The 12,162-nt window shown below is 42.8% G+C and overlaps 1 protein-coding gene across 9 annotated transcripts in view; it reads left to right on the top strand.

The window, feature by feature from the left end:
• The window catches only part of ncor2 (nuclear receptor corepressor 2), a 1,088,322-nt gene that overhangs the window by 662,627 nt on the left and 413,533 nt on the right, over positions 1 to 12,162 (top strand). For all 9 annotated transcript variants that reach the window (XM_072510208.1, XM_072510371.1, XM_072510235.1 and 6 more), the window contains one exon: positions 10,787 to 10,901. In XM_072510208.1, coding sequence (XP_072366309.1) covers positions 10,787 to 10,901 — 115 coding nt within the window. The remainder of the gene's footprint in view (positions 1 to 10,786; positions 10,902 to 12,162) is intronic.

Genomic DNA, 12,162 nt, shown 5'->3' on the forward strand with positions numbered 1-12,162 from the left:
TTGGAGTGTGACTCTCTCTCGGACAGTATTGTTATTTTGGAGTGTGACCCTCTCTCGGACAGTATTGTTATTTTGGAGTGTGACTCTGTCTCGGACAGTATTGTTATTTTGGAGTGTGACTCTCTCTCGGACAGTATTGTTATTTTGGAGTGTGACTCTCTCTCGGACAGTATTGTTATTTTGGAGTGTGACCCTCTCTCGGACAGTATTGTTATTTTGGAGTGTGACTCTCCCTCGGACAGTATTGTTATTTTGGAGTGTGACTCTCTCTCTCGGACAGTATTGTTATTTTGGAGTGTGACTCTCTCTCGGACAGTATTGTTATTTTGGAGTGTGTCTCTCTCTCGGACAGTATAGTTATTTTGGAGTGTGACTCTCTCTCGGACAGTATTGTTATTTTGGAGTGTGACTCTCGGACAGTATTGTTATTTTGGAGTGTGACTCTCTCTCGGACAGTATTGTTATTTTGGAGTGTGACTCTCTCTCGGACAGTATTGTTATTTTGGAGCGTGACCCTCTCTCGGACAGTATTGTTATTTTGGAGTGTGACTCTCTCTCGGACAGTATTGTTATTTTGGAGTGTGTCTCTCTCTCGGACTGTACTGTTATTTTGGAGTGTGACCCTCTCTCGGATAATATTGTTATTTTGGAGTGTGACTCTCGGACAGTATTGTTATTTTGGAGTCTGTCTCTCTCTCGGACAGTATTGTTATTTTGGAGTGTGTCTCTCTCAGACAGTATTGTTATTTTGGAGTGTGACTCTCTCTCGGACAGTATTGTTATTTTGGAGTGTGACTCTCTCTCGGACAGTATTGTTATTTTGGAGTGTGACCCTCTCTCGGACAGTATTATTATTTTGTAGTGTGACTCTCCCTCGGACAGTATTGTTATTTTGGAGTGTGACTCTCTCTCTGACAGTATTGTTATTTTGGAGTGTGACTCTCTCTCGGACAGTATTGTTATGTTGGAGTGTGACTCTCTCTCGGACAGTATTGTTATTTTGGAGTGTGACTCTCTCTCGGACAGTATTGTTATTTTGGAGTGTGTCTCTCTCTCGGACAGTATTGTTATTTTGGAGTGTGACTCTCTCTCGGACAGTATTGTTATTTTGGAGTGTGACCCTCTCTCGGACAGTATTGTTATTTTGGAGTGTGTCTCTCTCTCGGACAGTATTGTTATTTTGGAGTGTGACTCTCTCTCGGACAGTATTGTTATTTTGTAGTGTGTCTCTCTCTCGGACAGTATTGTTATTTTGGAGTGTGTCTCTCTCTCGGACAGTATTGTTATTTAGGAGTGTGTCTCTCTCTCGGACAGTATTGTTATTTTGGAGTGTGACTCTCTCTCGGACAGTATTGTTATTTTGGAGTGTGTCTCTCTCTCGGACAGTATTGTTATTTTGGAGTGTGACTCTCTCTCGGACAGTATTGTTATTTTGGAGTGTGTCTCTCTCTCGGACAGGATTGTTATTTTGGAGTGTGACTCTCTCTCTGACAGTATTGTTATTTTGGAGTGTGACTCTCCCTCGGACAGTATTGTTATTTTGGAGTGTGACTCTCTCACTGACAGTATTGTTATTTTGGAGTGTGACTCTCTCTCGGACAGTATTGTTATGTTGGAGTGTGACTCTCTCTCGGACAGTATTGTTATTTTGGAGTGTGACTCTCTCTCGGACAGTATTGTTATTTTGGAGTGTGTCTCTCTCTCGGACAGTATTGTTATTTTGGTGTGTGTCTCTCTCGGACAGTATTGTTATTTTGGAGTGTGACTCTCTCTCGGACAGTATTGTTATTTTGGAGTGTGTCTCTCTCTCGGACAGTATTGTTATTTTGGAGTGTGACCCTCTCTCGGACAGTATTGTTATTTTGGAGTGTGACTCTCTCTCGGACAGTATAGTTATTTTGGAGTGTGACTCTCTCTCGGACAGTATTGTTATTTTGGAGTGTGACTCTCTCTCGGACAGTATTGTTATTTTGGAGTGTGTCTCTCTCTCGGACAGTATTGTTATTTTGGAGTGTGACCCTCTCTCGGACAGTATTGTTATTTTGGAGTGTGACCCTCTCTCGGACAGTATTGTTATTTTGGAGTGTGCCCCTCTCTCGGACAGTATTGTTATTTTGGAGTGTGTCTCTCTCTCGGACAGTATTGTTATTTTGGAGTGTGACTCTCTCTCGGACAGTATTGTTATTTTGGTGTGTGACTCTCGGACAGTATTGTTATTTTGGAGTGTGACTCTCTCTCGGACAGTATTGTTCTTTTGGAGTGTGACCCTCTCTCGGACAGTATTGTTATTTTGGAGTGTGTCTCTCTCTCGGACAGTATTGTTATTTTGGAGCGTGACTCTCTCTCGGACAGTATTGTTATTTTGGAGTGTGACTCTCTCTCGGACAGTATTGTTATTTTGGAGTGTGACCCTCTCTCGGACAGTATTGTGATTTTTGAGTTTGACCCTCTCTCGGACAGTATTGTTATTTTGGAGTGTGTCTCTCTCTCGGACAGTATTGTTATTTTGGAGTGTGACTCTCTCTCGGACAGTATTGTTATTTTGGAGTGTGACTCTCTCTCGGACAGTATTGTTATTTTGGAGTGTGACTCTCTCTCTGACAGTATTGTTATTTTGGAGTGTGTCTCTCTCTCGGACAGAATTGTTATTTTGGAGTGTGACCCTCTCTCGGACAGTATTGTTATTTTGGAGTGTGACTCTCTCTCGGACAGTATTGTTATTTTGGAGTGTGTCTCTCTCTCGCACAGTATTGTTATTTTGGAGTGTGACTCTCTCTCTGACAGTATTGTTATTTTGGAGTGTGTCTCTCTCTCGGACAGAATTGTTATTTTGGAGTGTGACCCTCTCTCGGACAGTATTGTTATTTTGGAGTGTGACTCTCTCTCGGACAGTATTGTTATTTTGGAGTGTGACTCTCTCTCGGACAGTATTGTTATTTTGGAGTGTGACTCTCTCTCGGACAGTATTGTTATTTTGGAGTGTGACTCTCTCTCGGACAGTATTGTTATTTTGGAGTGTGACTCTCTCTCGGACAGTATTGTTATTTTGGAGTGTGTCTCTCTCTCGGACAGAATTGTTATTTTGGAGTGTGACCCTCTCTCGGACAGTATTGTTATTTTGGAGTGTGTCTCTCTCTCGGACAGTATTGTTATTTTGGAGTGTGACTCTCTCTCTGACAGTATTGTTATTTTGGAGTGTGTCTCTCTCTCGGACAGGATTGTTATTTTGGAGTGTGACTCTCTCTCGGACAGTATTGTTATTTTGGAGTGTGACTCTCTCTCTGACAGTATTGTTATTTTGGAGTGTGACTCTCCCTCGGACAGTATTGTTATTTTGGAGTGTGTCTCTCTCTCGGACAGTATTGTTATTTTGGAGTGTGACTGTCTCTCTGACAGTATTGTTATTTTGGAGTGTGACTCTCTCTCGGACAGTATTGTTATTTTGGAGTGTGTCTCTCTCTCGGACAGTATTGTTATTTTGGAGTGTGACTCTCTCTCGGACAGTATTGTTATTTTGGAGTGTGACTCTCTCTCGGACAGTATTGTTATTTTGGAGTGTGACTCTCTCTCGGACAGTATTGTTATTTTGGAGTGTGACTGTCTCTCTGACAGTATTGTTATTTTGGAGTGTGACTCTCTCTCGGACAGTATTGTTATTTTGGAGTGTGTCTCTCTCTCGGACAGTATTGTTATTTTGGAGTGTGACTCTCTCTCGGACAGTATTGTTATTTTGGAGTGTGACTCACTCTCGGACAGTATTGTTATTTTGGAGTGTGACTCTCTCTCTGACAGTATTGTTATTTTGGAGTGTGACTCTCTCTCGGACAGTATTGTTATGTTGGAGTGTGACTCTCTCTCGGACAGTATTGTTATTTTGGAGTGTGACTCTCTCACTGACAGTATTGTTATTTTGGAGTGTGACTCTCTCTCGGACAGTATTGTTATGTTGGAGTGTGACTCTCTCTCGGACAGTATTGTTATTTTGGAGTGTGACTCTCTCTCGGACAGTATTGTTATTTTGGAGTGTGACTCTCTCTCGGACAGTATTGTTATTTTGGAGTGTGTCTCTCTCGGACAGTATTGTTATTTTGGAGTGTGACTCTCTCTCGGACAGTATTGTTATTTTGGAGTGTGTCTCTCTCTCGGACAGTATTGTTATTTTGGAGTGTGACTCTCTCTCGGACAGTATTGTTATTTTGGAGTGTGACTCTCTCTCGGACAGTATTGTTATTTTGGAGTGTGACTCTCTCTCGGACAGTATTGTTATTTTGGAGTGTGTCTCTCTCTCGGACAGTATTGTCATTTTGGAGTGTGACCCTCTCTCGGACAGTATTGTTATTTTGGAGTGTGACCCTCTCTCGGACAGTATTGTTATTTTGGAGTGTGCCCCTCTCTCGGACAGTATTGTTATTTTGGAGTGTGTCTCTCTCTCGGACAGTATTGTTATTTTGGAGTGTGACTCTCTCTCGGACAGTATTGTTATTTTGGTGTGTGACTCTCGGACAGTATTGTTATTTTGGAGTGTGACTCTCTCTCGGACAGTATTGTTCTTTTGGAGTGTGACCCTCTCTCGGACAGTATTGTTATTTTGGAGTGTGTCTCTCTCTCGGACAGTATTGTTATTTTGGAGCGTGACTCTCTCTCGGACAGTATTGTTATTTTGGAGTGTGACTCTCTCTCGGACAGTATTGTTATTTTGGAGTGTGACTCTCTCTCGGACAGTATTGTTATTTTGGAGTGTGTCTCTCTCGGACAGTATTGTTATTTTGGAGCGTGACTCTCTCTCGGACAGTATTGTTATTTTGGAGTGTGACTCTCTCTCGGACAGTATTGTTATTTTGGAGTGTGACTCTCTCTCGGACAGTATTGTTATTTTGGAGTGTGACCCTCTCTCGGACAGTATTGTTATTTTTGAGTTTGACCCTCTCTCGGACAGTATTGTTATTTTGGAGTGTGTCTCTCTCTCGGACAGTATTGTTATTTTGGAGTGTGACTCTCTCTCGGACAGTATTGTTATTTTGGAGTGTGACTCTCTCTCGGACAGTATTGTTATTTTGGAGTGTGACTCTCTCTCTGACAGTATTGTTATTTTGGAGTGTGTCTCTCTCTCGGACAGAATTGTTATTTTGGAGTGTGACCCTCTCTCGGACAGTATTGTTATTTTGGAGTGTGTCTCTCTCTCGGACAGTATTGTTATTTTGGAGTGTGACTCTCTCTCTGACAGTATTGTTATTTTGGAGTGTGACTCTCTCTCGGACAGTATTGTTATTTTGGAGTGTGACTCTCTCTCGGACAGTATTGTTATTTTGGAGTGTGACTCTCTCTCTGACAGTATTGTTATTTTGGAGTGTGACTCTCTCTCGGACAGTATTGTTATGTTGGAGTGTGACTCTCTCTCGGACAGTATTGTTATTTTGGAGTGTGACTCTCTCACTGACAGTATTGTTATTTTGGAGTGTGACTCTCTCTCGGACAGTATTGTTATGTTGGAGTGTGACTCTCTCTCGGACAGTATTGTTATTTTGGAGTGTGACTCTCTCTCGGACAGTATTGTTATTTTGGAGTGTGTCTCTCTCTCGGACAGTATTGTTATTTTGGTGTGTGTCTCTCTCGGACAGTATTGTTATTTTGGAGTGTGACTCTATCTCGGACAGTATTGTTATTTTGGAGTGTGTCTCTCTCTCGGACAGTATTGTTATTTTGGAGTGTGAGTCTCTCTCGGACAGTATTGTTATTTTGGAGTGTGACTCTCTCTCTGACAGTATTGTTATTTTGGAGTGTGACTCTCTCTCGGACAGTATTGTTATGTTGGAGTGTGACTCTCTCTCGGACAGTATTGTTATTTTGGAGTGTGACTCTCTCTCGGACAGTATTGTTATTTTGGAGTGTGTCTCTCTCTCGGACAGTATTGTTATTTTGGTGTGTGACCCTCTCTCGGACAGTATTGTTATTTTGGAGTGTGACTCTCTCTCGGACAGTATTGTTATGTTGGAGTGTGACTCTCTCTCGGACAGTATTGTTATTTTGGAGTGTGACTCTCTCGGACAGTATTGTTATTTTGGAGTGTGACCCTCTCTCGAACAGTATTGTTATTTTGGAGTGTGACTCTCTCTCGGACAGTATTGTTATTTTGGAGTGTGACTCTCTCTCGGACAGTATTGTTATTTTAGAGTGTGACCCTCTCTCGGACAGTATTGTTATTTTGGAGTGTGTCCCTCTCTCGGACAGTATTGTTATTTTGGAGTGTGACTCTCGGACAGTATTGTTATTTTGGAGTGTGTCTCTCTCTCGGACAGTATTGTTATTTTGGAGTGTGACTCTCTCTCGGACAGTATTGTTATTTTGGAGTGTGATTCTCTCACTGACAGTATTGTTATTTTGGAGTGTGACTCTCTCTCGGACAGTATTGTTATTTTGGAGTGTGTCTCTCTCTCTGACAGTATTGTTATTTTGGAGTGTGTCTCTCTCTCGGACAGAATTGTTATTTTGGAGTGTGACCCTCTCTCGGACAGTATTGTTATTTTGGAGTGTGTCTCTCTCTCGGACAGTATTGTTATTTTGGAGTGTGACTCTCTCTCTGACAGTATTGTTATTTTGGAGTGTGACTCTCTCTCGGACAGTATTGTTATTTTGGAGTGTGACTCTCTCTCGGACAGTATTGTTATTTTGGAGTGTGACTCTCTCTCTGACAGTATTGTTATTTTGGAGTGTGACTCTCTCTCGGACAGTATTGTTATGTTGGAGTGTGACTCTCTCTCGGACAGTATTGTTATTTTGGAGTGTGACTCTCTCACTGACAGTATTGTTATTTTGGAGTGTGACTCTCTCTCGGACAGTATTGTTATGTTGGAGTGTGACTCTCTCTCGGACAGTATTGTTATTTTGGAGTGTGACTCTCTCTCGGACAGTATTGTTATTTTGGAGTGTGTCTCTCTCTCGGACAGTATTGTTATTTTGGTGTGTGTCTCTCTCGGACAGTATTGTTATTTTGGAGTGTGACTCTATCTCGGACAGTATTGTTATTTTGGAGTGTGTCTCTCTCTCGGACAGTATTGTTATTTTGGAGTGTGAGTCTCTCTCGGACAGTATTGTTATTTTGGAGTGTGACTCTCTCTCTGACAGTATTGTTATTTTGGAGTGTGACTCTCTCTCGGACAGTATTGTTATGTTGGAGTGTGACTCTCTCTCGGACAGTATTGTTATTTTGGAGTGTGACTCTCTCTCGGACAGTATTGTTATTTTGGAGTGTGTCTCTCTCTCGGACAGTATTGTTATTTTGGTGTGTGACCCTCTCTCGGACAGTATTGTTATTTTGGAGTGTGACTCTCTCTCGGACAGTATTGTTATGTTGGAGTGTGACTCTCTCTCGGACAGTATTGTTATTTTGGAGTGTGACTCTCTCGGACAGTATTGTTATTTTGGAGTGTGACCCTCTCTCGAACAGTATTGTTATTTTGGAGTGTGACTCTCTCTCGGACAGTATTGTTATTTTGGAGTGTGACTCTCTCTCGGACAGTATTGTTATTTTGGAGTGTGACCCTCTCTCGGACAGTATTGTTATTTTGGAGTGTGTCCCTCTCTCGGACAGTATTGTTATTTTGGAGTGTGACTCTCGGACAGTATTGTTATTTTGGAGTGTGTCTCTCTCTCGGACAGCATTGTTATTTTGGAGTGTGACTCTCTCTCGGACAGTATTGTTATTTTGGAGTGTGTCTCTCTCTCGGACAGTATTGTTATTTTGGAGTGTGACTCTCTCTCGGACAGTATTGTTATTTTGGAGTGTGACTCTCGGACAGTATTGTTATTTTGGAGTGTGACTCTCTCTCGGACAGTATTGTTATTTTGGAGTGTGACTCTCGGACAGTATTGTTATTTTGGAGTGTGACTCTCTCTCGGACAGTATTGTTATTTTGGAGTGTGACTCTCTCTCGGACAGTATTGTTATTTTGGAGTGTGTCTCTCTCTCGGACAGTATTGTTATTTTGGAGTGTGTCTCTCTCTCGGACAGTATTGTTATTTTGGAGTGTGTCTCTCTCTCGGACAGTATTGTTATTTTGGAGTGTGACTCTCTCGGACAGTATTGTTATTTTGGAGTGTGACTCTCTCTCGGACAGTATTGTTATTTTGGAGTGTGACCCTCTCTCGGACAGTATTGTTATTTTGGAGTGTGACCCTCTCTCGGACAGTATTGTTATTTTGGAGTGTGTCTCTCTCTCGGACAGTATTGTTATTTTGGAGTGTGACTCTCTCTCGGACAGTATTGTTATTTTGGAGTGTGACTCTCGGACAGTATTGTTATTTTGGAGTGTGACTCTCTCTCGGACAGTATTGTTATTTTGGAGTGTGACTCTCGGACAGTATTGTTATTTTGGAGTGTGACTCTCTCTCGGACAGTATTGTTATTTTGGAGTGTGACTCTCTCTCGGACAGTATTGTTATTTTGGAGTGTGTCTCTCTCTCGGACAGTATAGTTATTTTGGAGTGTGACCCTCTCTCGGACAGTATTGTTATTTTGGAGTGTGACCCTCTCTCGGACAGTATTGTTATTTTGGAGTGTGACTCTCCCTCGGACAGTATTGTTATTTAGGAGTGTGTCTCTCTCTCGGACAGTATTGTTATTTTGGAGTGTGACTCTCTCTCGGACAGTATTGTTATTTTGGAGTGTGACTCTCTCTCGGACAGTATTGTTATTTTGGAGTGTGACCCTCTCTCGGACAGTATTGTTATTTTGGAGTGTGACCCTCTCTCGGACAGTATTGTTATTTTGGAGTGTGACCCTCTCTCGGACAGTATTGTTATTTTGGAGTGTGTCTCTCTCTCGGACAGTATTGTTATTTTGGAGTGTGACCCTCTCTCGGACAGTATTGTTATTTTGGTTTGTGTCTCTCTCTCGGACAGTATTGTTATTTTGGAGTGTGACTCTCTCTCGGACAGTATTGTTATTTTGGAGTGTGACTCTCTCTCGGACAGTATTGTTATTTTGGAGTGTGTCTCTCTCTCGGACAGTATTGTTATTTTGGAGTGTGACTCTCTCTCGGACAGTATTGTTATTTTGGAGTGTGTCTCTCTCTCGGACAGTATTGTTATTTTGGAGTGTGACCCTCTCTCGGACAGTATTGTTATTTTGGAGTGTGACTCTCTCTCGGACAGTATTGTTATTTTGGAGTGTGTCTCTCTCTCGGACAGTATTGTTATTTTGGAGTGTGACTCTCTCTCGGACAGTATTGTTATTTTGGAGTGTGACTCTCTCTCGGACAGTATTGTTATTTTGGAGTGTGTCTCTCTCTCGGACAGTATTGTTATTTTGGAGTGTGACTCTCTCTCGGACAGTATTGTTATTTTGGAGTGTGACTCTCTCTCGGACAGTATTGTTATTTTGGTGTGTGTCTCTCTCGGACAGTATTGTTATTTTGGAGTGTGACTCTCTCTCGGACAGTATTGTTATTTTGGAGTGTGTCTCTCTCTCGGACAGTATTGTTATTTTGGAGTGTGACTCTCTCTCGGACAGTATTGTTATTTTGGAGTGTGACTCTCTCTCGGACAGTATTGTTATTTTGGAGTGTGTCTCTCTCTCGGACAGTATTGTTATTTTGGAGTGTGACCCTCTCTCGGACAGTATTGTTATTTTGGAGTGTGACCCTCTCTCGGACAGTATTGTTATTTTGGAGTGTGACCCTCTCTCGGACAGTATTGTTATTTTGGAGTGTGACCCTCTCTCGGACAGTATTGTTATTTTGGAGTGTGACTCTCTCTCGGACAGTATTGTTATTTTGGAGTGTGACCCTCTCTCGGACAGTATTGTTATTTTGGAGTGTGTCTCTCTCTCGGACAGTATTGTTATTTAGGAGTGTGTCTCTCTCTCGGACAGTATTGTTGTTTTGGAGTGTGACCCTCTCTCGGACAGTATTGTTATTTTGGAGTGTGACTCTCTCTCGGACAGTATTGTTATTTTGGAGTGTGACTCTCTCTCGGACAGTATTGTTATTTTGGAGTGTGACCCTCTCTCGGACAGTATTGTTATTTTGGAGTGTGACTCTCTCTCGGACAGTATTGTTATTTTGGAGTGTGACCCTCTCTCGGACAGTATTGTTATTTTGGAGTGTGACTCTCTCTCGGACAGTATTGTTATTTTGGAGTGTGACTCTCTCTCGGACAGTATTGTTATTTTGGAGTGTGACCCTCTCTCGGACAGTATTGTTATTTTGGAGTGTGACTCTCTCTCGGACAGTATTGTTATTTTGGAGTGTGTCTCTCTCTCGGACAGTATTGTTATTTTGGAGTGTGTCTCTCTCTCTGACAGTATTGTTATTTTGGAGTGTGACCCTCTCTCGGACAGTATTGTTATTTTGGAGTGTGACCCTCTCTCGGACAGTATTGTTATTTTGGAGTGTGACCCTCTCTCGGACAGTATTGTTATTTTGGAGTGTGACCCTCTCTCGGACAGTATTGTTATTTTGGAGTGTGACCCTCTCTCGGACAGTATTGTTATTTTGGAGTGTGACTCTCTCTCGGACAGTATTGTTATTTTGGAGTGTGACTCTCTCTCTGACAGTATTGTTATTTTGGAGTGTGTCTCTCTCTCGGACAGTATTGTTATTTTGGAGTGTGACTCTCTCTCGGACAGTATTGTTATTTTGGAGTGTGACCCTCTCTCGGACAGTATTGTTATTTTGGAGTGTGACCCTCTCTCGGACAGTATTGTTATTTAGGAGTGTGACTCTCTCTCGGACTTAGCCCTCTGTCAGCTGTCCAGTCTAATGCAGATTGTTTTTGTCCTTGTGTTCAGGGTCCTGTATACCAGGCCACGGTTACTAATCTCAGCCTACGATGGGCACTTTGTGCCCCACCAACCTGTGGATATCCACCTGCTGAGGGAACAGGCCGCTACAGTCCCAGCCATGGTGAGTGTTTTACCGGAGGAGCTGTTTTGCTTCTCCCCACAGCACCCTCTGTAAACAGGGGTCTTTCCAAATCTCTGCTTCCTCTGACTGATCACAACAAGGCCTCGTCTCTGATCACCTTTGCTGCACCTTCATCTCATTGACCGATATTCAAAGTCCAAAGATGTGCAGTTTAGATGGATTGGCCATGATAAATAGCCCTCAGTGCCCAAAATTGCCCTTAGTGTTGGGTGGGGTTACTGGGTTATGGGTATAGGGTGGAGGTGTTGTCCTTAGGTAGGTTCCTCTTTACAAGAGCCGGTGCAGACTCGATGGGCCGAATGGCCTCCTTCTGCACTGTAAATTCTATGATAATCCCCGATATCGACCTGTTTTGACCAATATTGACCGATATTCACCAATTAGCAAGTTTGCAGATGACACTAAGATTGGTTAGTCTCGATAGCGAGGAGGACTGTCAGAGAATACAGGAAAATATAGATACATTGGAGAGATGGGCAGAGAAATGGCAGATGGAGTTCAATCCAGGCAAATGCGAGGTGATGCATTTTGGAAGATCTAATTCAAGAGTGGACTATACGGTCAATGGAAGGGTCCTGGGGAAAATTGATGTACAGAGAGATCTGGGAGTTCAGGTCCATTGTACCCTCAAGGTGGCAACGCAGGTCGATAGAGTGGTCAAGAAGGCATACAGCATGCTTGCCTTCATCGGACGGGGTATTGAGTACAAGAGTTGGCAGGTCATGTTACAGTTGTATAGGACTTTGGTTAGGCCACATTTGGAATACTGCGTGCAGTTCTGGTCACCACATTACCAGAAGGATGTGGATGCTTTAGAGAGGGTGCAGAGGAGGTTCACCAGGATGTTGCCTGGTATGGAGGGTGCTAGCTATGAAGAAAGGTTGAGTAGATTAGGATTGTTTTCGTTGGAAAGACGGAGGTTGAGGGGGGACCTGATTGAGGTCTACAAAATCATGAGAGGTATGGACAGGGTGGATAGCAACAAGCTTTTTCCAAGAGTGGGGCTGTCAATTACAAGGGGTCACGATTTCAAGGTGAGAGGGGGAAAGTTTAAGGGAGATGTGCGTGGAAAGTTTTTTACGCAGAGGGTGGTGGGTGCCTGGAACGCTTTGCCAGCGGAGGTGGTAGAGGCGGGCACGATAGCACATTTAAGATCAGTACGAAGTCTTACAACACTAGGTTAAAGTCCAACAGGTTTGTTTCGAATCACTAGCTTTCGGAGCGCTGCTCCTTCCTCAGG

This window comes from Scyliorhinus torazame, chromosome 1 (genome assembly GCF_047496885.1).
Source record: "Scyliorhinus torazame isolate Kashiwa2021f chromosome 1, sScyTor2.1, whole genome shotgun sequence".
Classification (NCBI taxonomy): domain Eukaryota; kingdom Metazoa; phylum Chordata; class Chondrichthyes; order Carcharhiniformes; family Scyliorhinidae; genus Scyliorhinus; species Scyliorhinus torazame.